The 22,953-nt window shown below is 41.1% G+C and overlaps 1 protein-coding gene across 2 annotated transcripts in view; it reads left to right on the top strand.

The window, feature by feature from the left end:
- LOC133546686 (gastrula zinc finger protein XlCGF57.1-like) overlaps positions 1 to 22,953 on the top strand; it is a 54,514-nt gene that overhangs the window by 5,676 nt on the left and 25,885 nt on the right. The window contains exon 3 of one of the 2 annotated variants that reach the window (XM_061892483.1): positions 11,839 to 13,420. The exons of the other annotated variant lie outside the window; for it this stretch is intronic. Within the exon in view, the coding sequence (XP_061748467.1) occupies positions 11,839 to 13,058 (1,220 nt within the window). The 3' untranslated portion in view covers positions 13,059 to 13,420. Of the gene's footprint in view, positions 1 to 11,838; positions 13,421 to 22,953 lie in introns of those variants that run through there. 2 annotated transcript variants of the gene reach the window in all.

Below are 22,953 nucleotides of genomic sequence, written 5' to 3'. Positions count from 1 at the left end.
TCTACAGTCAGTTGTTTTCCTTCTTAGAAGATAATGGTATCACTGAGCTGTTCCAGTCCGGTTTCAAAGCCCTCCACAGCACAGAGTCAGCGCTTCGTAAAGTGTCTAACGATATCCTCCTGTCAACTGATTCTGGTAAATATGTTGTCCTGGTGCTTTTAGATCTGTCTGTTGCGTTCGACACCGTCGACCACGCCACCTTAATCACTCGTCTTGAGAACTGCGTGGGCATTAAGGACGCCACCCTCAACTGGTTCCGGTCGTACCTGACTGACAGGAGTTTTTGTGTAAAAATAGACAACTTTTTGTCTTTCACAGCTCCTCTACCACATGGGGTCCTCCAGGGCTCAATCCTCGGCCCTCTTTCATTTGCGCTTTACCTTCGCCCCCTCGGTTCTGTTTTCAGGAAGGTGTGAGGATTTTATTATTATTATTATTTTATTTTTATTATTTTTTATTTTATTTTATTTGAAAGAAAAAACAATAGTACAATATATTATTTATTTGTGTGAGGCGTCGCACGGGTCTCGCTTCCTGTTCAGTGGGGTCCGTGCCCGTGTGGCCCGTCCTTGCTCTATGGAGTCTGTGCAGGTGACTTGATGCGGTGGCAGCGCGGCCCCTTTGTCTGGCCTGGATAATGTGTCTTGGTTGTTTGGGCGGTGGTGTGTTTGTGCGGGTTTGGGTTGGGGTGGTGTGGTCTATTGGTGGGGGAGTTGTTGATGTCTCTTGTTTGCATGTTGGCGTTTGGGCTGACTGGCGGGCTGGCGTGGGCTAGTCTCCCTGATCCTGTTGGCGTGTGGTTGCCGATCACAGTTGTTTTTTCTCGATCACTTTGATTTGATGGGGTGGTGCTGGCTGTCTGGGGCTATTGCAGCTGCTGTTTCTGATGCCGTTTGTTTGTGGTGTGGGCACCTGTGGCTGCTGGGTCCGGTGCAGGGGGGTGGCTTATGTTGTGACTGGTGGTAGCGGGCACTCGTGGTTATTGTCGGACTTGCCGGCTTCATACTTGTTTATTGTCGTGTTGGTTGGCTTGTCGGGTGTGGGCCTGGGGTGCCCTTGCGCCCTGCCATGCCGCCCTTGCGCGCCCGGTTTCGCTTCGTTGTTTTGGGCGGGCTTGTCGGGGGTTGTCCCTGGGTGGCGTGGGTACGCGGCCAGACCTGTGGGGCTTGGGGGTTCGGCTAGTTCTCAGTGGGCTCGGCTAGTTCTCATTGCTGTCCCTCCGGGATTTGTTGTCATATAAATATTTGTGTGTGTGTGTGTGTGTGTGTGTGTGTGTGTGTGTGTGTGTGTGTGTATGGATGGATGTAAATGTAGTATGTACATATATGGGTGTGCATGTATGGTTACAGGTATGTGTGTGTTCATAAATATGTATGTGTGTATGTGCATGTGTGGATATGTATACATATATATGTATGTGTATGCGTGTATATATATGTATATATGTATGTATATATTTATGTATGTATGTATGTATGTATGTATGTGTGTGTATGTATGTATATGGGTATATGCGCGTATGTGTATGTATATGTGCAAATGTATATAGATGTATGTATGTATGTATGTATGTATGTGTGTGTATGTATGTATATGGGTATATGCGCGTATGTGTATGTATATATGCAAATGTATATAGATGTATGTGTGTGTATATATATATATATATATATATATATATATATATATATGTGTATATATATATATATATATATATATATATATGTGTGTATATATATATATATATATATATATGTGTGTGTGTATGTATATTTCTGGGGTCACGCTCTGGGCCTGCTGGTCAATCGGGGTTGACGCCTCAGGCTACTGCATCCGGGCTGCATGTCTAGAGCTCCTGGGTCCCTCCGTCCATCCCTTCCGGGTGCGCGTCTTGGTTGGGGCCGGCTGGGTCTAGTCCGCTCATCCATTGTGGTAGCTTGGTGCTGCAGGGTATTCTGAGTTGCTGTGAGTTGGCCAGCTGCTGGGGTAGTGATGTTGTGTGTCAGCATGTCTGTGATCTTATTTAAATGTTTTATTTTATTTTATTATTTTTGTGTATATATGTATGCGGAGGCATGCGGTTATATGTATGTATAAATGTATGTGTATGTATATATGTGTATGTGTGCATGTATGTATATATATGTGTGTATGTATGTATGTATGTATGTATATATATATATATTTATGTATGTATATGTGTATGTATGTGTATGTATATATTTATGTAACTATATATATATGTATGTATATATGTGTGTATATGTATGTATATATGTATGTGTGTGTGTATGTATGTGTATATGTATATGTGTATGTATCTTTATATACACATATATGTATTGCATTTATGTATATGTATGTGTGTGTGTATGTACATGTGTATACGTATATGTACTAATTTAATTTTTTTAAATTTTAATTTTTTGAAAACATTTTTATTTTATTCTTATTCATTTATTTATTTTTTGATGTATTAATTATGTTTTTTTTGTTGTTTTTTTTTTGTTTGTTTTGTTTTGTTTTTTCCTCCTCCCTCAGGGGGGTGACTTTGACAGGGCGGTTGCTGGTTGTTCCATCTCCCTCGTTTGGGTCCCTGCGGGTGAGGTGGGTGGTTCCCGCGGCCATGCGCTGGGTGGTCCTGTGGCGGCCGGCCGACTTGGGTGGGGTGGCCTGGTGTGGACTGCGCCATGCTCCCCGGGGTTTAGGGTTGGGGCGTGGGGGCCCGGGTGCTGGTAGGGCTGGGGCGGTCTTTCCGTCCGGCTGCGGGGAGTCTCTGGGTTCCCCCGGGCGGGGCGTCCCGTCTTTCTGCCCGTGTGGGTGGTTGTCTCTAGCTGGCTTGGGGTCTGGCCGTCTGCTGCTTCTCTCGTGCCCTGTCCTCTGCTGGGCGCGTCTGTCTGCGGCCTGCTGCTGGCTCTTCCGGGCGGCGCAGTGGGCTGGGCTCTGGGGTTCCCGTCGCTGGCCGGCCTGGCTGCTTTGGGCCGGTGGTCCCTGGTTCTCCGGGCGCCACACCTGCTGTTTGGGTTGGGCTCTCTGGGCGGCTGGGGCCGTACTCTGGCTCACACGCACACTGGGAGTCAAATACATCGTACATACACACACACATATACTCACACACACACACCGTTATTCATACATACAAACGTACATACTGTACATAGGTACCTACGCTCGCACATACATACACAAATACAGTACATACCTACATATTCCAAGTTCGTCCATCTACACGCACATTCACGGTACAAACATACACATACTGTACACATACATTCACAGTACAAACATACACATACTGTACACATACATTCACAGTACAAACATACACATATACATTCACTGCACAAACATTCATATACACATTCTGTTCATATACAAGTACATATACATACATACACTCATGCACATAATCACGTTTCATCAAACATATATCAACGTTGTTGCCCTAGGAGAAACTGGGTAACATATGGCATACTGACAAAGCTTAACCTATTGTTACTAGGGTTGGGTATCGTTTGAATTCGAACGATTCCGATTCTTTGTTTCGATTCCGATTCCTGACGATTCTCGATTCCGATTCTTTCTTTAAAGGGGAACATTATCACCAGACCTATGTAAGCGTCAATATATACCTTGATGGTGCAGGAAAAAGACCATATATTTTTTTAACCGATTTCCGAACTCCAAATGGGTGAATTTATGCGAATCAAACGCCTTTCTGTTTATCGCTCTTTTTGCGATGACGTCAGAACGTGAGGTCTCCGTGGTAATACAGCCACCATTTTCATTTTCAACACATTGCAAACACCGGGTCTCAGCTCTGTTATTTTCCGTTTTTTCGACTATTTTTTGGAACTTTGGAGACATCATGCCTCGTCGGTGTGTTGTCGGAGGGTGTAACAACACTAACAGGGAGGGATTCAAGTTGCACCACTGGCCCGAAGATGCAAAAATGTCTGCCGCCAGACCCCCATTGAATGTGCCAGTGTGTCTCCACATTTTACCGGTGATGACAGACATGGCACAGAGATGTATGGATAACCTGCAGATGCATTTGCAACGATAAAGTCAACAAAATCACAAAGGTGGGTTTTGTTGATGTTGACTTATGTGCTAATCAGACATATTTGGTTGCGGCGTGACTGCCAGCTAATCGATGCTAACATGCTATGCTAATCGACGCTAACATGCTATTTACCGGCGGTGCTAAAGCAGACATGGCACAGAGATGTATGGATAACCTGCAGATGCATTTGCAACGATAAAGTCAACGAAATCACAAAGGTGGGTTTTGTTGATGTTGACTTATGTGCTAATCAGACATATTTGGTTGCGGCGTGACTGCCAGCTAATCGATGCTAACATGCTACGCTAATCGACGCTAACATGCTATTTACCGGCGGTGCTAAAGCAGACATGGCACAGAGATGTATGGATAACCTGCAGATGCATTTGCAACGATAAAGTCAACAAATTCACAAAGGTGAGTTTTGTTGATGTTGACTGCCAGCCAATCGATGCTAACATGCTACGCTAATCGATGCTAACATGCTATTTACCGGCGGTGCTGAAGCAGACATGGCACAGAGATGTATGGATAACCTGCAGATGCATTTGCAGCTATATTACGTTTCCTTCCACCCACATTTAATGCGAAAAAAACACATACCAATCGAAGGATTTAAGTTGCTCCAGTGTCACGAGATGCAAAAGTCCTGATCGTTTGGTCCGCACATTTTACCGGCGATGCTAACGCAGCTATTCGGCCATGCTATGGCTATGAATAGTGTCAACAGCTATTCGCTCATAAGTGTCAGTTTCTTCTTCAATACTTTCATACTCCAACCATCCGTTTCAATACATGCGTAATGTGTTGTATCGCTTAAGCCGCTGAAATCCGAGTTTAAATCCGAGCTAATGTCGCTATATCTTGCTGTGCTATTCGCCATTGTTTGTTTACATTGGCAGCACTGTATGACGTTACAGGGAAATGGATAGTCGCATTGCAAACAGCGAAAATCAAGCACTTTAAAGCTTTTTTTAGGGATATTCCGGGACCGGTAAAATTTTGAAAAAAACTTCAAAAAATACAACAAGCCACTGGGAACTGATTTTTATTGTTTTTAACCATTTCGAAATTGTGATAATGTTCTCCTTTAAAAAAAAAATAAAAAAAAAATGCACGGTCAAAACAAAGTTTAGGATATTTTAAATGAGCTAGCTAACCTACAGTCTTTCTGAATGAAATAGTCTGACATTCTCCATCAATTTTAATTCTATTAACTTTTTATGAACTTTACTATAAATTCCTCACAGAGCGGTTTTCAACTAAAATATAAATATCAAATCTATGAACTATCCATCCATCCATTTTCTACCGCTTATTCCCTTTCGGGGTCGCGGGGGGCGCTGGCGCCTATCTCAGCTACAATCGAACTAGAATATAAATATTATAAATTATGAATACATTTTCACAGGGGTACACTTTCATCAAGAGAGCTTTATTTTTGAAAACCTCATGAAAACACATTTACACAAAAGTGTATGATGCTACAGAAAACCTCATGAAAACACATTTACACACACAAGTGTATGATCCTGCAGGAAACCTCATGAAAACACATTTACACACACAAGTGTATGATCCTGCAGGAAACCTCATGAAAACACATTTACACAAAAGTGTATGATGCTACAGAAAACCTCATGAAAACACATTTACACACACAAGTGTATGATCCTGCAGGAAACCTCATGAAAACACATTTACACACACAAGTGTATGATGCTGCAGGAAACCTCATGAAAACACATTTACACAAAAGTGTATGATGCTACAGAAAACCTCATGAAAACACATTTACACACACAAGTGTATGATCCTGCAGGAAACCTCATGAAAACACATTTACACACACAAGTGTATGATCCTGCAGGAAACCTCATGAAAACACATTTACACACACAAGTGTATGATGCTGCAGGAAACCTCATGAAAACACATTTACACATAAGTGTATGATGCTGCAGGAAACCTCATGAAAACACATTTACACACACAAGTGTATGATGCTGCAGGTATTTAACATGTTACCGTGCTCCCACTGATGGTTTAACCTGGTGCAGAAAAGCAAATAAACAATAAGAATCAACCTGCAAAACCCAGTCCAGATTAGCAGCAGGTACAGTATAAAATCAGAGACAGTTGTTGTTTAGGAAAATGAGCATATCCGCCTTCTCAGGCAGAATGTGTGAGCGTTCTGGACGGATAGTGTCTCCTGTCCAAGACGGGACACGCATTTATTTGTACTCCATGAACTCGGAGGTGCTTCATCATGTTCGACGTGCACCCTCCTAAGCACCAAACAGTCCTGTCGCACGTGTTACATTTCGCTGATATTTCATTTTTTTTTAGTAAAATAAAGCCACACTTTCGACCGTCGACGCCCGCTATCATAGGCTCGGCTATGCTAACACTTCCGGCGGTGGGCTCTTCTTCGTTGGTGTTCAGCGGCCTCTTCTTCCGGGTCGGCGGACTTATTATTTTTTTCCGGTCGGCGGACTGGGTATCGAAACTAGGAATCTAAATTTAAACTTTAGAACGATTCCAGGAGAACCGGAAAGTTGTCCCGGTTCCAATCGATACTCGATACCCAACCCTAATTGTTACTATAACAATCTACAAGATTAATATAGGTTGCCTCTCTCTCTTCCCCTCCATCTTTCGGTATTCCTTTATTTTATTTTTTTTTAATTTTTTATTATTTTGTTAATCTTTTTAGTTATTTTGTATACGTATTGTTGCATTTGAACAACTGTATTGTTGATAATAGAGGTAAACTATTAGTATTGTTCATGATCAATACTGCTTTTTCTATTGGTATTTGTATTGCTCCAGTTTTAGTGTAAAAATGCTCATTGTCCTTTCTATATTATTATTTATTTCACTAACTGTTTTTTTGCTATCACTTTTACGATCATATTTGTACATACCGTATGTGCTGGTGTTGTTTTATTGTTGTTGTTTTTGTTGTTATTGTTGTGTTGCTGCTGTTGTTTTTATCTCTCTGTCTAATCCCCCTCTTATCCCCACAATTTCCCCCTCTGTCTTCCTTTTTTTCTCTTTCTATCCCCTCAAGTCAAGTCAGCTTTATTTGTCAATTTCTTTACATGTAAAGACATACAAAGGAATCAAAATTTAGTTTTGCACTCTCCCATGCGTACATAAAAAGAAAAGAAAATACAACAGTAAAGTGCAATGTAAATATGTCTACCTACTGAAATTACAATATATTTAGTTCCTGTTGTTTTTAAATAGGATATGGCTGTAAACAATGAGTGTTTCATCAGTAATGCAAATACTTATGATATAGCGGCAGATGTGTGCAATTTCGCATAGTCATTTTTTCCGTGGGTCATGGGGTTTAGAGTTCAGGTTGTTCCGGGGAGGGGGATTTCAAAGTCCTGACAGCCTGTTGGATCGGGCTGAGAATTGAAGGGGGGGGGGGGGTTCAGCAGCCTAACAGCCTGGTGGTGAAAGCTGTTGGTGAGTCTGGTGGTGCGAGAGCGGAGGCTCTTGTAGCTTCGTCCAGAGGGGAGGAGGCTGAACAGGTTGTGTGCGGGGTGGCTTGCGTCACTCACAATTGTGAGTGCTTTGCGGGTGAGGCGGGTGGTGTATAAGTCCTGAAGAGATGGGAGTGGTGCATCAATGATTTTCCCAGCTGTTTTCACGATGCGCTGCAGGTCTCTTCTGTTGTATTGAGTGTAGCTCCCGCCCCACACAGTGATGCAACTAGAAAGGATGCTTTCAATGGTGCCTTTGTAAAAAGTGGTCAGGATGGGTGGTGGAGCACTTGCCCGCTTTAGTTTTCGCAGGAAGTAGAGGCGCTGTTGGGCCTTCTTCACCAGTGATGCGGTGTTGGTAGTCCATGACAGGTCCTCACTGATGTGCACCCCCAGGAATTTGGTGCTCCTTACTCTCTCCACTGCAGCACCACCGATGGTCAGTGGCAGGTGTTGAGTGTGGCCTCTCTGGAAATTGACAACAATCTATTTGTCTTGCTGACATTCAGCAAGAGATTGTTGTCCCTGCACCACGTGGTCAGGAGGTCCACTTCTTCCCTGTAGTGAGTCTCGTCGCCCTTGGTGACGAGACCCACCAGAGTTGTTTCGTCCGCAAACTTAACGAGGTGGTTGGAGCTGTAGGTTGGTGTGCAGTCATGTGTCAGTAGAGTGAAGAGCAGAGGACTGAGCACACAGCCTTGTGGGGCCCCTGTGCTCAGGGTGATGGAGCTTGAGGTGTTGTTACCAACACGTACTGCTTGTGGCCTCTGACTAAGGAAGTCGAGCAGCCAATTGCAGAGTGAGATGCTGAGGCCCAGTTTGCCAAGTTTGTAGGTGAGTTGTTGTGGTATTATGGTGTTGAATGCTAAACTGAAATCTATGAACAGCATTCTCACATGAGTGTTTCTGATCCAGGTGGGTGAGGGCTGGGTGGAGGGCAGACCATATTGCATCCTCTATTGATCGTCTGGCTCGGTATGCAAATTGGAAGGGGTCCAAGGTGGGGGGGAAGATGGATTTGATATGTGACATGACCAACCGTTCGAAGCTTTATATGATGATGGATGTCAGTGCCACAGGACGGTAGTCGTTAAAACTTCACGGGGATGATGTCTTTGGCACAGGTATGATAGTGGCGGATTTGAAGCATGTGGGGACAATGGCTTGCTTCAGAGAGGTGTTAAAGATGTCTGTAAAGACGTCCTTCAGCTCCTCTGCACAATCCTTCAGCACACTACCGGAGATGTTGTCTGGCCCTGCTGCCTTCCGGATCTTGATGGTAGAGAGTGTTCTCTTTACGCTGGCAGCAGACAGGCACAGGGACTGTTCGTGTAGAGGGGGTGTGGTTTTCTGTGAGCGAGTGTTGTTTTGTGCATCGAAACGTGCAAAGAAGCGGTTCAGGTTGTTGAGCAGAGAGGTGTCGCTGTCGCAACTCTGTGAGAGGGGTTTGTAGTCCGTGATGGCCTGAATGCCCTGCCATAGGCTCTGTGCATCTCTGCTGTCCTTGAAGTGGGAGGTTATCTTCTTTGTGTGGTCCTGTTTTGCTTTTCTGATGCCTCAGGACAGGTTGGCTCGCGCTGTTCTCAAGCCAGATCCATCTCCATCTCTGAAGGCCTTGTCTCTGGCTCTCAGCAGCCTGTGGACCTCCCCTGGCAACCATGGCATCTGGTTGGCCCGAATGATAATGTTTTTTGTGTGGGTCACATCATCCATGCACTTTTTAATGTAGGAGGTCAAAATGTCTGCGTACTCCTCAATGTCTGTGTTGTTATTGTGGGTGGCTGCTTGTTTAATAATTTCCCAGTCTGTTGTGTCGAAGCAATCTTGAAGAGCAGAGGAGGCCCCCTCTGGCCACACTCTTATCTGCTTCGGAACCGGTTTGGTGGCTTTCACTCTTTGTCTGTATGCTAGCGTTAGCGTAATTGATATGTGGTCAGAGAGGCCGATGTGGAGGAGGGGAGTGGCTTTGTAATCTCCTTTGTGTGAAGTGTAAACCATGTCCAAAGTGTTATCCCCTGGTTGGGAAGTGAACATGCTGATGACATTTCGGCAAAACAGTCTTGAGATGAGCATGATTAAAATCTCCGGCAAGAATGGTGAAACCATCTGGATGTGCTGTTTGTTGTTCACTGATGGCTTGGTACAGTTCATGAAGTGCAGCGTTTCTATCACTGTTGTTGCTAGTGGGAGGGATGTAAACAGCAACTAGTAGGATTTGCTGTCATCTCCCTGGGCAGATAGAAAGGACGGCACTTCACGATTATAAACTCCGCCAGTGGTGAGCAGTGTTTGTATACCACCGTGGCGTCCCGGCACCACACATCACGGATGTAAACACAGATCCCTCCGTTTACGAGCGCCCTGTCCGCTCGGTAGCATGCTAGCGGCTCCAGTTGTACAGCTGAGTCGGTAATGTTGCCATTAAGCCATTTTTCAGTGAAAACAAACACACATCAGTTACTCACTTTCCGATTTGTTGTCCTCAGCAGTCGTATGTGATCCATTTTATTGTCCAGTGATCGTACGTTTGCCAAAAGGATAGATGGTATAGATGGGCGAGTTGGACTAGCCACTAGCCTCGCTCGGATGCCTCCACGCTTGCCTCTCTTCCTCGTCCTTGCACACCGCTTCCGATGCCTCCTTCTTCGGGGAGGGTTAGCAGGCGGTGTGGTAGCACTCCCGCGGAGTAGTCCAAGCTCTCTTAGCATCTTTGTGTCGCGTTCTAAAACATGGCAGGTCTTGATTTTTCGGATATTTGACAAAGCCTGCGGACTGTACTTGTATTCCAATGTAGGCTGACGGGAAAATCATTTTGACAAAAACTCTAACGAACAAAATACCGCACGGTCGGGAGAGCGAGAGGTCGCTGCGTCTACACGCGCCGCCATCTTAGATAATTTGGCTGCACCAAATGATAATATAAATACATTTATTGAAGTCAAATTCAAATAAGGCAACAAGAGAAATATGCTACACTTCTCTTTTGTAAAGTAAATCTGAACAGCCGATATGGACACCTACATCAACTATATGATTTGCCTGAGAAGCTGGACAGGACAAAAAAAAAAAAAGGAAGGAAGCACAGTATTGCATTTAATTTTTATACGGATGACTGCCAGATCTACTTTCCCATGGCACAAAATAACACGGTCCAACGTCTCATTGACTGCCTGCACGGCATTAAAGTCTGGCTTTCAGTTAACTTCCTGAACCTAAATGAAAACAAAACAGAACTTTTGTTGTTTAGTCCAAGTCGCTCTCCTTCCCCTCGGCACTTAGGACTACTTTATGTAGGCATTTATCTCGACTCGTCTTGACTACTGCAACGCCCTGAACGTAGGCATTAGCCAGGCCTCCCTCGCCTGCCTGCAGCTCGTGCAGAACTCTGCTGCTCGCCTGCTAACACAGACCCACAGGCGTGAGCACATCACCCCCATACTAGCGTCCCTTCACTGGCTCCCTGGGCTCTACCGAATCAACTATACTACTATATCTACTATTTGTTTTCAAATGTCTAGGGGCGGTTTAGCTCGGTTGGTAGAGTGGCCGTGCCAGCAACTTGAGAGTTGCAGGTTCGATTCCCGCTTGTGCCATCCTAGTCACTGCCGTTGTGTCCTTGGGCAAGACACTTTACCCACCTGCTTCCAGTGCCACCCACACTGGTTTGAATGTAACTTAGATATTGGGTTTCACTATGTAAAGCGCTTTGAGTCACTAGAGAAAAAGCGCTATATAAATATAATTCACTTCACTAAACAACTTCGCTCCAACATATATCTCCGACCTCCTTCAGCCTTGCTGCCACTCCCCCCCCCCCAATCCCTAAGATCGGGGGGGCAGTAACGTCAGCTGCTGTTGACGGTCCCTGACACAAGGCTGAAGCTTAGAGGTGACAGAGCTTTTGCCGCTGCTACTCGCAAGCTCTGGAACAACTTAACTTTGAGTGTTAGACAGGCCTCCTCTTTTCCTGTTTTTAAATCACTCTTAAAAACACACTTTTATTCCATGGCCTTTAACATTCTGTGATCTCCATCCTGCTATGGCATCCCATTATGCACCGGCTGTGAACCTGTTTCTATGTTTTATTTATTATCTATCGGGCTTTGTTTGTGTTGTGGTGTGTTTGCTAGTTTCCCTTGTGTTATATTTTAACCTGTCTATTGTACAGCGCTTTGCGGTAAATATTAAATATGCTTTATAAGTAAAGTCGATTTGATTTGATTTGAGCAAAGCTGGAATTTTCTAAAGAATGTTTGTTTTTCTCCTGTCCCACAGACGTTGAAGAAGAACCTCTACCCCATGAGCAGGAGGAGGAACCACAGTCACCCCACATACACGAGGAAGAAGAGGTACCACATTACCAACACATTAAAGAGGGAAGAGAGGAGGCACATCCCCCCCACATTAAAGAGGAAGACGAGACGCCACAGACCCATAATGTTAAACTGACCCCTCACATTAAAGGGCAAGCGGAGGACCCACTGAACTTACACAGCAAAAATGCAGAAGAGGGCCCACTGACCTCTCACATTAAAAAGGAAGAGGAGGACCTATTGACCCCCTGCTTTAAAGAGGAAGAGGAGGTCCAAGAGCCGCCGCACATTAGAGAGGAAGAGGAGGAAGAGGGCATCAGTCAGCCTAACTGGTTGGAGGAGTTCCCAGTGACTGGTGTCCCTGTGAAGAGTGAAGATGATGAGGTGAAAGGTGAAAGTGAGGAGAGGGGAGGGGGGGAGCCTCCAAGCAGCAGCTCAACACAACACATGACAACAGAAGCTGATGGAGACCACTGTGGAGGATCACAAGCAGACAAGCTCTTAGCTCCACTATCAGATAGTGAGGACACAACGTCACACTCTCCTGACACTGATGATGAAGACTCTAAAGATGATAAGACATGTCACACTGACAACACTCACTTCACATGTTCTCTCTGTGAGAAAACATTTCGTTACCGTTCTTATCTGAAAAGACACATGAGAACACACACTGGAGAAAAACCTTTTTCTTGTTCAATCTGTGGTAAAGGTTTTACACAAAGTCAAAATGTGAAAGTACACATGAGAACACACACTGGAGAAAAACCTTTTTCTTGCTCAGAATGTGGTAAAGGTTTTGTTCTCAGTAAACATTTGAAAGTACACATGAGAACACACACTGGAGAAAAACCTTATGTCTGTTCAATCTGTGGTAAAGGTTTTGTAGAAAGTCGCAATTTGAAAGTACACATGAGAACACACACTGGTGAAAAACATTTTATCTGTTCAATCTGTGGTAAAGGTTTTGCACAAAATCAACATATGAAAAGACATATGAGAACACACACTGGTGAAAAACCTTTTTCCTGTTCAACCTGTGGTAAAAGTTTTACAAGAAGTGCAGATGTGAAAGGACACACTAGAACACACACTGTTGAAAAATCACATTCCTGTTCAATCTGCGACAGAAGTTTTGGTCAACGATCAGCACTTGTAGCACACATGAGAAGACACCCATGAGAGAAAGTGTTGAGTTGCAGTGTGTGTGGTGAAAGATTGTCTTCTAAGTACCAGTGTAAGAAACACAAGTGTGCTGGTGAGAACAGCAGCAGCAAATGAAACTGCAGGATTTGAAATAAACTGTCCAGACTTTCATTTTGACTTTCTAACAACATCAGCACATATAACATGTGTGACATTGTTGTTTGTCTAACAATCTGTTTAATATGCTTCTACATGTACAGATTAGATATATTTGTATTAATGCTTTTTTCAGTCAAGTACATGCATTAATTTGCAACTTTGTGTTCTTTTTTTAAACATTGGACAGAACAATTTGACTGAAAAGTTGAAAGTAAACAGTACAGGACATATTTGACATACATTAAAAAATGTAAGTGTATATATATATATATATATATATATATATATATATATATATATATATGTATATATATATATATATATATATATATATATGTATATATATATATATATATATATATATGTATATATATATATATATATATATATATATATATATATGTATATATATATATATATATATATATATATATATATATATATATATATATATATATATATATTCATCATACAGTATTAGACTTATGCATAATAGTGTTTTTAAAGGTGTTTGAATTATTGAAGTGTGACATATTTTTTATTTGTAATTGTTAATAATCCCATAGATTATCACCTTTATATGATATACATATGTACTGGTTCACATCTGAAACATCTTCTGGACCACTTCAGGAAGCATATTATTATTTACTTTATACATCATTTGAACAGTTGTTTTTTTAATACAATTTTAAAATGTGTAACTTTATGAATTATTTGTTGGGTCTCTATAGTCAATTTTATTAATTGTCTTTCTTACACTCTGTAACTGTTGCTACTAGTAATTATCCTAATTTGTTTTATTTCTCTAAAAACAGAATAAGTTAAGTTCATAAAAGGGGATTTAAATAAAAATGTATAAAAGTTCATAAGAAGGCTTTATTTAAGTTACTATGGTTAAAAATGTCATTGCATGCCTTTTTGTTGGGTTTGTGGGCATGTGTTTGTTTTGAAGTGTCTCGATTGGTCTGTGAAGGGATATAAGGAAGCTACTTCCGGGTATGAGGAACATCTGTTTGATGCAATGAGAAGGAAGAAAGAGAGCGACTGATGGTAACAAGGACTAAAAAGTGTCACGAGGACTTTCAGCGTTTGGGCCACAAGAGCCAGAAGATCACCATTTCCTCCTAAAAGAAGCATGCAGGCCAACGAGGTATTTGTCATTTGTGTTTGTATTTTACTTCGGTAAAATGTTTGAGCCACATGCTGTGCATGTTATTTTTACATTTGTAACGTGCTTTATTTTATTAACAGTTTTCACGGTGAATTGAAGGGAAAGGAAGCCTTCAATAAATCAGTCAAAGAAAGCCATTGTGTCAGTGCTATGTGGAGGGAGTTACAGTGAAAACTCGCACTGTTCAAGACGCAGTGGACAACGCTGAGACTGTCGGCAACATTAAAGAACCTGGGCAGCGCAGCTGTGACGTCATCAGCACGGAGCAGAGGAGACACACACACACACACACACACACACAAAAGGAAGACAGGCAATCACAGCGTTTTCAGTAGGCTGTTAAGAAGCCAATAAGGAACACTGGACACTAAAAGAGTGATTAAGAAGAGACTGAAATGTATGAAGATAATGTGGAGTGTGTGGTAAACGTCTGGACTTATCTGATCATTTCATTTAAGTTAAAAGAACCTTGTCATGCAAGAGACATTTAAAAGGGCGTTTTGCTAAATAAGTGAAAGTAGGCTGTTGGCCATTTAACATAATATTGAAGCTTTTCCATGTTCTTTAATATTTTCCAATTGCCTTTACATGCATATATTTAAGTTTTGAAGTGATATAAACTGCATATATTTTGAGTATTTTGCAAAGTGATATTCAAAGATTTAATTTAAACATTTCTATTTGTTTAAGCTCTAAGGAATTCACATTTAAGGTATCTACAATTATTGATATGTGAATAGGACGAATTCATCCAAGGGTGATTTAAAAAAAAATCTATTGCTAATATTTTCTGTTGATACATATTGGACAATTTAAAAACCTTTAAAAGTGTGTTTAATTTTTTTGATTAAAAAATGTCAAAGTCAGGTGAGCCTACAGAACAGGTAAGGGACAGTGACAGGGACAGGGAAGATGTCCTCCTGACACCTGTACAGGCTTATGAGAGTGGTGCTGAAGAGGAAAAGCAGCAAGAGGAAAATCAAGAGCTGAGGAGAGGTACAAGACTAAGAACTCTAACAGAAAAGGGTAAAGGAATGCTAATGATGAAAATCAACACACTTCAGTTCAAGTTCAACGCCAGTTATGGAAGATGGAGAGCTCAAGCTAAAGCTGTTAAGACGCCATTATCATCAAAATAACTTTTGGATGAGTCATTGGTTAATTCCAATATTGGTGAAATCCAACGTCTTTCTGCAGATGTCACTAGTGCTTATGAAGAGCTACGCCAAGTTTCAACTCAAGAACAGGAAACGCGACGAAAAGTTGACACATGTACACAGACATCTGCTTTCATTCTCTCTGTATAGCTACAAGCCGTCTGGATAGAAATATTCCAGAAGAGGAGCCAGAATGGCCAGAAGCTGGTTCTATATTTAACTCAACTTGTAAAAGCTCTGTCATGTCTATTTTGAAAGGCTACACAGTGCAAGAAAGCACCAAATCTTCTGTGGGTCGCCAAGAAGCTGCTGCAAGCCAAGCTGTTCTAAAAGTGCTACAAGAGCAAGAAAGAAAACAATTGGAATTAAATATTCTTGAAGAAGAAGCTAGAAAGAAGATAGCTGAACAAGAAGCAGCAGCCCGAAAGTGTCGCTTACAGCAAGAAGAAGATGAAGTGAGGCGAAGAATACAGAGAGAAGAAGAGGAAGCTGAAATAAAAGCTCAATTAGAAGAAGAACATATAGCTCTACAAAGAACTCTAGAGGAAAAACAGAGAAAGATAAAGAAATTGGAGACAGTGAAAAGTCTTAATGCAGCAAATGCGAGAATGCTGATATATGACCAAGGGAGTGTCAAAGAAGAGCGGAGTGACAAGTTAGGAGATGATTTTGAAGAAGATGACCAAGTATCTGCATCCTCAAGTCATCTGTCTACACATAGGTCTTCCATATCAAAAGTTAAGAAAACCTCCAATGACAGTACGGCAGAGCTCGTTAAGATGCTAGCAGGTGCTTTAAGTGTCAACAGAATCCCAAATCCCAAACCTCCAACATTCAGTGTGGATCCATTGAAGTATAGTGACTGGAAACTATCTTTTCAAGTTTTGATAGACCAGAAGAACATACAAGAGAATGAGAAGATATACTACCTACGAAGATACATAGGTGGTCAAGCCAAGAAAGCCCCTGATGGTTACTTCCTGCTCGGAACTGAATCTGCCTATACTGCTGCATGGGAGATTCTGGAGGAGCGATACGGAAACCCATTTACAATTGCAAAAGCATACAGAGACAAGCTCCAAGCGTGGCCTAAGATTGGTTCTAAGAATAGTCTTGAGCTCCGAGAGTTCACAGATTTTCTTCGCAGTTGTGAGGCTGCCATGGTTAACATCAAGGCATTGGAGATCCTGAATGACTGTAATGAAAACAGGAAGATCCTTTCTAAGATACCAGATTGGCTGATCGCACCTTGGAATTGAAAGGTTATGGAAATGGAACAAAGGAAAAAACAATTCCCCTCTTTCAGTCATTTTGTCAGATTTCTAACATGGGAAGCTAAAGTCGCCTGCAACCCTATCACTTCAGTGCAGTCACTAAAATCAAGTGATACGGACAAGTCAAGGTCCCAAAGACTACAAAGCTTTGGAGCAAAGACGTTGAACACAAGTTCTAATGAAAAGACACTGACAAGTTTCAATGAAAAGACTACAACCTCCAAGGAAAAGAATGTCATGACATGCATTTTCTGTGAAAGGAACAATCATACATTACATAAATGCAGGAAGTTCATAGAGAAAGCTGTGGCGGACAGAGTCAAGTTCATCCGAGCTGAATGTTTATGCTTTGGTTGTCTTCAGTTTGGACACCGCTCAAACAACTGCAGCAATAGGAGTGTTTGCGACACATGCGAAAAGAAACATCCAACTTGTCTGCATGAGGAGCGAACCAAAGATGAACAAAAGCCACCGCAAGCCAAGCCAAGTACAATTCAAGAACATCCTAATGAAATATTACCTCAAGCACCCCAAAACAAAGAAAGAACCAAAGACGCTACTTCATGTACAGTAATACTTCAAAAAGCTAACATACAAACGGCTGCAATAATCCCAGTCTGGCTTTCATCCACAACTCAAACAACCCAAGAGGTCCTTGTGTATGCTCTGTTGGATTCTCAAAGCGATACAACTTTCATTCTGAGTGAAGTAGCAGATGCGTTGGAAGTGGACAAAGAGCAAGTCAAGCTTAAGCTTTCTACAATGACTGCAAGAATTACAGTAGTGAGCTCCCAAAAAGTAACCAACCTGCAAGTAAGAGGCTTTTATTCAGGTGAGAAGATTGCCTTACCACCAGTCTACACACGTGAGTTCATTCCGGCGAACAGAACTCATATACCTACAGGTGAAACCGCAAAAGCATGGTCCCATCTAGAGCATCTCCAAGATGAGATACCACCTCTGCAAGACTGCGGAGTAGGTTTGCTCATCGGGTACAATTGCTCACAAGCCTTACTTCCCAGGGAAGTCGCATCTGGCAAAGAAAACCAGCCCTACGCCCAGCGTACAGACCTTGGATGGAGTATTATTGGTAACCAGAATCCCTACGTAGACTACAACGATGCCATCAGAGTCAGCCATCGCATTGTAGTGAGACAAGTGACACCAAGTCTGAAGCCTTATGTCAACCTCACGGGACCAAAGTTTCTCTGGCAAACACAACTACCCAAAAGAGAGTGCACGGTGGGAGAAATCAAGGAAGATGATCCTGAACTCCGCAAAGCTGTCGTGTGTAACACCAATGCAGAAGAAGATAGATCATTGCTGAATCGCCTGGAGAAATTCTCTGATACATATATATATATATATATATATATATATATATATATATAAAGTACCCTACTGTAAATGATAAATGATAAATGGGTTGTACTTGTATAGCGCTTTTCTACCTTCAAGGTACTCAAAGCGCTTTGACACTACTTCCACATTTACCCATTCACACACACATTCACACACTGATGGAGGGAGCTGCCATGCAAGGCGCCAACCAGCACCCATCAGGAGCAAGGGTGAAGTGTCTTGCACAACGGACATGACGAGGTTGGTACTAGGTGGGATTTGAACCAGGGACTCTCGGGTTGCGCACGGCCACTCCCCCACTGCGCCACGCCGTCCTGTACTGTTTACTTGTTTAAATACCCTTTTTAGAGCTAAAAACTACCCAGATTGCCACTTTGCTGCTGCCAAAAATTGATTCCAGATAATATTAACAATAATAACAAAATTGTCAGAATAATTGTACATTAGTTATAACACAACTTTGTGTTCCATTGAGTTCAGGTCCCCTGCTAGAAGACAAAAACTGTATTTCATCTTATCAAACACAAGGCTTGTAAAACTCCACTGTCTGCGATGGGAAGCGACATGGAGGTGTCGGTTTCTTTGATCTATTGACAGCCACAAGAAGACCTTGTCCTGACCCGAGATCTACGAAGCAGAGAGGGAGCAGACCCGATGCAACTCCAGGCACTTTTCTTTGAACTGTTTATGACCGAGTGACTGAGTACGACAGCGGTTTACGACCCCCCTCCCTTTAGAAACAGCTGCAGCTATGTAATCAGAAAAGGCCCAAATAAAAGAGGACGCGTGGAACTCCCTCGTCAGAGCGTGGTGGGAAACTGTACAAAGTTGCAGCCCAGACGTTTCTCCTCATGAGCTAAATTGAAACCTGTCTGTGTTTGATTTATTTGCTTCTTGTCTTTTCTAAGAGATGCCATCTGTGTTTGAACCTGACAAAAATGTCAAAGCATTACTCTAAAACACAATATTATACATTCTGAAAATGTAAACGATAGCAAGAATATACCTACATATTTCAGAAAATTTCACTAGCAAACACTTTGTTTTAAAGGTTTTTACTGCCTTTTTTTTAGCCCCTTAAGACACCTGTGAGTTAGGGCTATATAAATAAACATTAATTGATACTGTACAAAAATTGTAAATAACTGAAGAAAAATCACTGATAAACACTGGAAAACTGTCACTGAACGTCTTAGTGTGATGTCATTCTGTGACCGACAAATGGAACACAGTTTCCACATGGTGAGGACATTGATGGTCTGACTCACTGTCTTACGGATCACCTCAACTTCTGCCTAGACGTGACCTGCCCTGCCAAGACTGTTCGGTGCTACCCTAATGACAAACCCTGGGTAACACAGGAGGTTCAAGCTGTGCTCAACAAGAAGAAAAGCTGCCTTCAGGAGTGGAGACAGGGAGGCAATGAGAGCAGCACAGCAGGAGAAGAAAGGACGTGTGAGGAAGACTAAGGACAGATAGCCAGGGACTGCAGATGGAAATGAGCTATATAGCTATAATCTGGAACAGAACATATCTGTCTTTGAGCTTAATATTTCTGTGTAGGGCTGGGCGTAGTGATACCAAGTATCGATACCATCAATACTTGGTATCTGTATCGTATCGATACTGGCGTGATGGTATCGATACTTCACCAAATTAAGCGAATCACTCCGATTAAAAAAAAAATGTGAGCGCAGCGCTCCTCACCACTTCACCCTCCTCCCTAGTGATGGGTCGTTCCTGAACGATTTGTTCGTTCGAACGAATCATTTGAGTGAACGAACTGAATCACTTAATGAAATGATTCGTTCTTTTCTCAGTGCATTTGAGTTCAGCCGCGACTGTGTCATTTGGAGGGATTACAAGACTCACTGATGTCTTAGTGTTTGTGAACAAGAGCAAATAACATAAATATGAACACAATCAACAGATCATTACAAGTGAACGGACAGCCCAGTCCTCTGTGAACGGGGAGGGACCTGAGCCTGCATTATCTATTGAAAATAAAGTTGTATTGGTGTTTAATTCATGAATATGATGTTAGACACGTTATAATGACGTGTGTGTGTGTGTGTGTGTATGTGTGTTTGTTTTTTTCTTTTTATATATTTTTTGTATATTTATTTAAGTTATTTTCTTTTTTGACTTACACATTTAATTATATATTTCCATTTGACTGTTTTGATAACAGTGCACTTTTTTATTTTGGGTTTCGGGCTCTTAATTTCATTTATTTTTAAGGTATTTTGGTTAGTATATTTAAGTATTATTGGCATAGTGTATTTATTTTTGTTTTTGCATTTCTTTAGGATTTATTTAAGATTTATTTTTGCATTTATGTTAATATAACGACTATTTTTCTCATCTTATTTGTATGACAATTTTTGAATGTTCTGTTCATTCTCATCGTTATTTTAGTGCAATAAAATACTTTACAGTTTACAACCAAGACATTAAGTCGCACTGGAAGCGCACGCGTGTGTATGTGTGTATGTGTGTATGTGTGTGTGTGGGTTTGTGTGTTTGTCCGAGTGAACCTCTGAGCGAATAATACTGATGTGTGTGCGCGAACGCACCAAGCGTCATGTTAATTGTATTTTATTTTGGGTTGAAGATGAATTTTTAAAGTGTTTTTAAATTTCGTAGCTCCATTATGCAATAGAAAGGCTGCAAAAAGATACCTGGGGATAATTGCAACCTCAGTGCCTGCAGAAAGAATGTTCTCCCAGGCAGGACAGTTGGTTTCACATAGGAGACGCACATTAAAGGGCAAAAATGTGAACATGCTATTGTTTCTGAACAAAAACATGTAGTGTTTGTGGCGACAAGCCATGAGTGAGCGAGTGGGTGTACTTTATTTGCACTATTTACTTTATTGATATTATTTCATTACTTTTTTATTTTACAATTCTCATTTCTTTTGTTTTGTGTTCATTTTTACAACTGTTTAATAACTAGAGTTTTCTTTTTTACTTAAGTTCTTGTATGTTGTGACGCGACTAGCCAAGTTCAGTATTTGTTTTCACCTTATTTGCACTACTTACTTTATTGTAATTGATATTATTACTTTTTTATTTGATATTTGAATTTCTCAGTTCTTTTGTTTTGTGTTCATGTTTACAACTTTGTTCAATAACTAGAGTTTTATTATTTACCTTAAGTGTTTGTGTGTTTTGAGGCGACAAGCCAGGTTCAGTAGTTGTTTGCACCTTATTTGCATTACTTTATTGCTATTGATATTACTTTTGTAATAAATATGTTATTTTTTTACCTAAATCGTTGTCCTGTGTTGTATTATTATCATAATCAATTAATAAAAGCAAAAGTACAAATTTGTTTTTCAAAAGTATCGATACCCCGAAGTCCCACCCTCCCATCAGATGACGACACTTCCGGTATTGGTATCGGCGATACTGGCCGGTATCGGCTCGGTATCGATACCCAAATTTGCGTTATTGCCCACCCCAATTTCTGTGCATTGTCCCTTCAAATAAAGACTAAACTAAGCTACAGAAAGAAGCTGGAGCAGGTCAACATGAGGGAGGTCTAGGAAGGTGTGAAAACCCTCACAGGCCACAAGACAAAGACCAGAGCAGTAGGGGGGACAATAAAATTGATAGTGTTGCAAAAATTCAAAAAAACATTTTAAAAAAGTGGAATGAGGTGAAATATAATGAGAAAACGTGGCAATGTTGACACAAAGCTGACATGCAGGCAGTTTTTTTCCCTTGTGTTTTTATTTTGTTTTTTTTCAATTGCTCGAAAAAAAAGGACAAAAAAAATCTATGTTATAATGAATTGTTACTTATAAGTTATTTTAAAATGTTTTATGTAGAAAAAATATTGCATATGTTTTGTGGTTGCTATATAAAAACATCAAAATGTGGACAAAAGAGCATAAAATAAAAAAAATAATAGTTCAAACTTAAAATCAACAGATATATCGGAAGTTTATCCTGAAATTTATGTGTTAAAAGTTAAAAAAAAAATCTAATAAAAATGCATCACTTTATGAGTGGTGAACCTTATGGATCTCAAACATATTTAGTAGGATTTTATTTAACTTTTCACTGTGATTACTCAAAAATATTAAATAATTCAAATCAATGATATCCTGCATTATTGATCTTTGAGGGCTTGAATTGTTAAATAAAGGAACTCTCCTGAAGGAAATAATAAAGTACTATCTATCTATCTAAATACTGCATATTTCAGTTTTACTATAAAAAACAAAGTTGTCTTTGACTGAAGAGGCACAAAACCTTATTTGTTTTACTTTATATCAACCTCAAGTTGTTATAGAGATTTACTGTGAGCCTTAAATAAAAGAAATAATAATAATTTGACCTTTTTTTAACATTTTTGTGACCTAGACCCCCTATGCTCCCCAGGAGCCCTAAGGATAAAAAAATATATATATTTTGTTATGGTTTGAAAATGAAAAATATCAAAATGGTCCCCGCATGCTTACATTTTTCCGTGTTCGGCCCTCTGTGGAAAAAGTTTGGACACCCCTGATCTAATGGAAATGACTGCTGCAAACACGTCATGTTCATGATGAAATATAAAGTTAGTAAAAATGTGAGAGTAAGAAGTAAACAAACCTGTTCTGTGTAACACAACTTGAGGTTTCTTGAAAACAGCCTCCAATAGTTGACGTAGTCTCTCGTTCTCTTCTTTTGTCCGAGAAAGTTCCTCTTTGTACTCTGCTATCGTTCTTTCACACATTTTCACACAACAAAGTTCTTCCTCATACTTTGCTATCGTTCTTTCGCACATTTTCACACAATCACAACACTTTACAC

Source organism: Nerophis ophidion, unplaced genomic scaffold (assembly GCF_033978795.1).
Source record: "Nerophis ophidion isolate RoL-2023_Sa unplaced genomic scaffold, RoL_Noph_v1.0 HiC_scaffold_36, whole genome shotgun sequence".
Taxonomy (NCBI): domain Eukaryota; kingdom Metazoa; phylum Chordata; class Actinopteri; order Syngnathiformes; family Syngnathidae; genus Nerophis; species Nerophis ophidion.
Note: the sequence above shows the minus strand (reverse complement) of the source record. Positions and strands in the feature narration are given on the sequence as shown.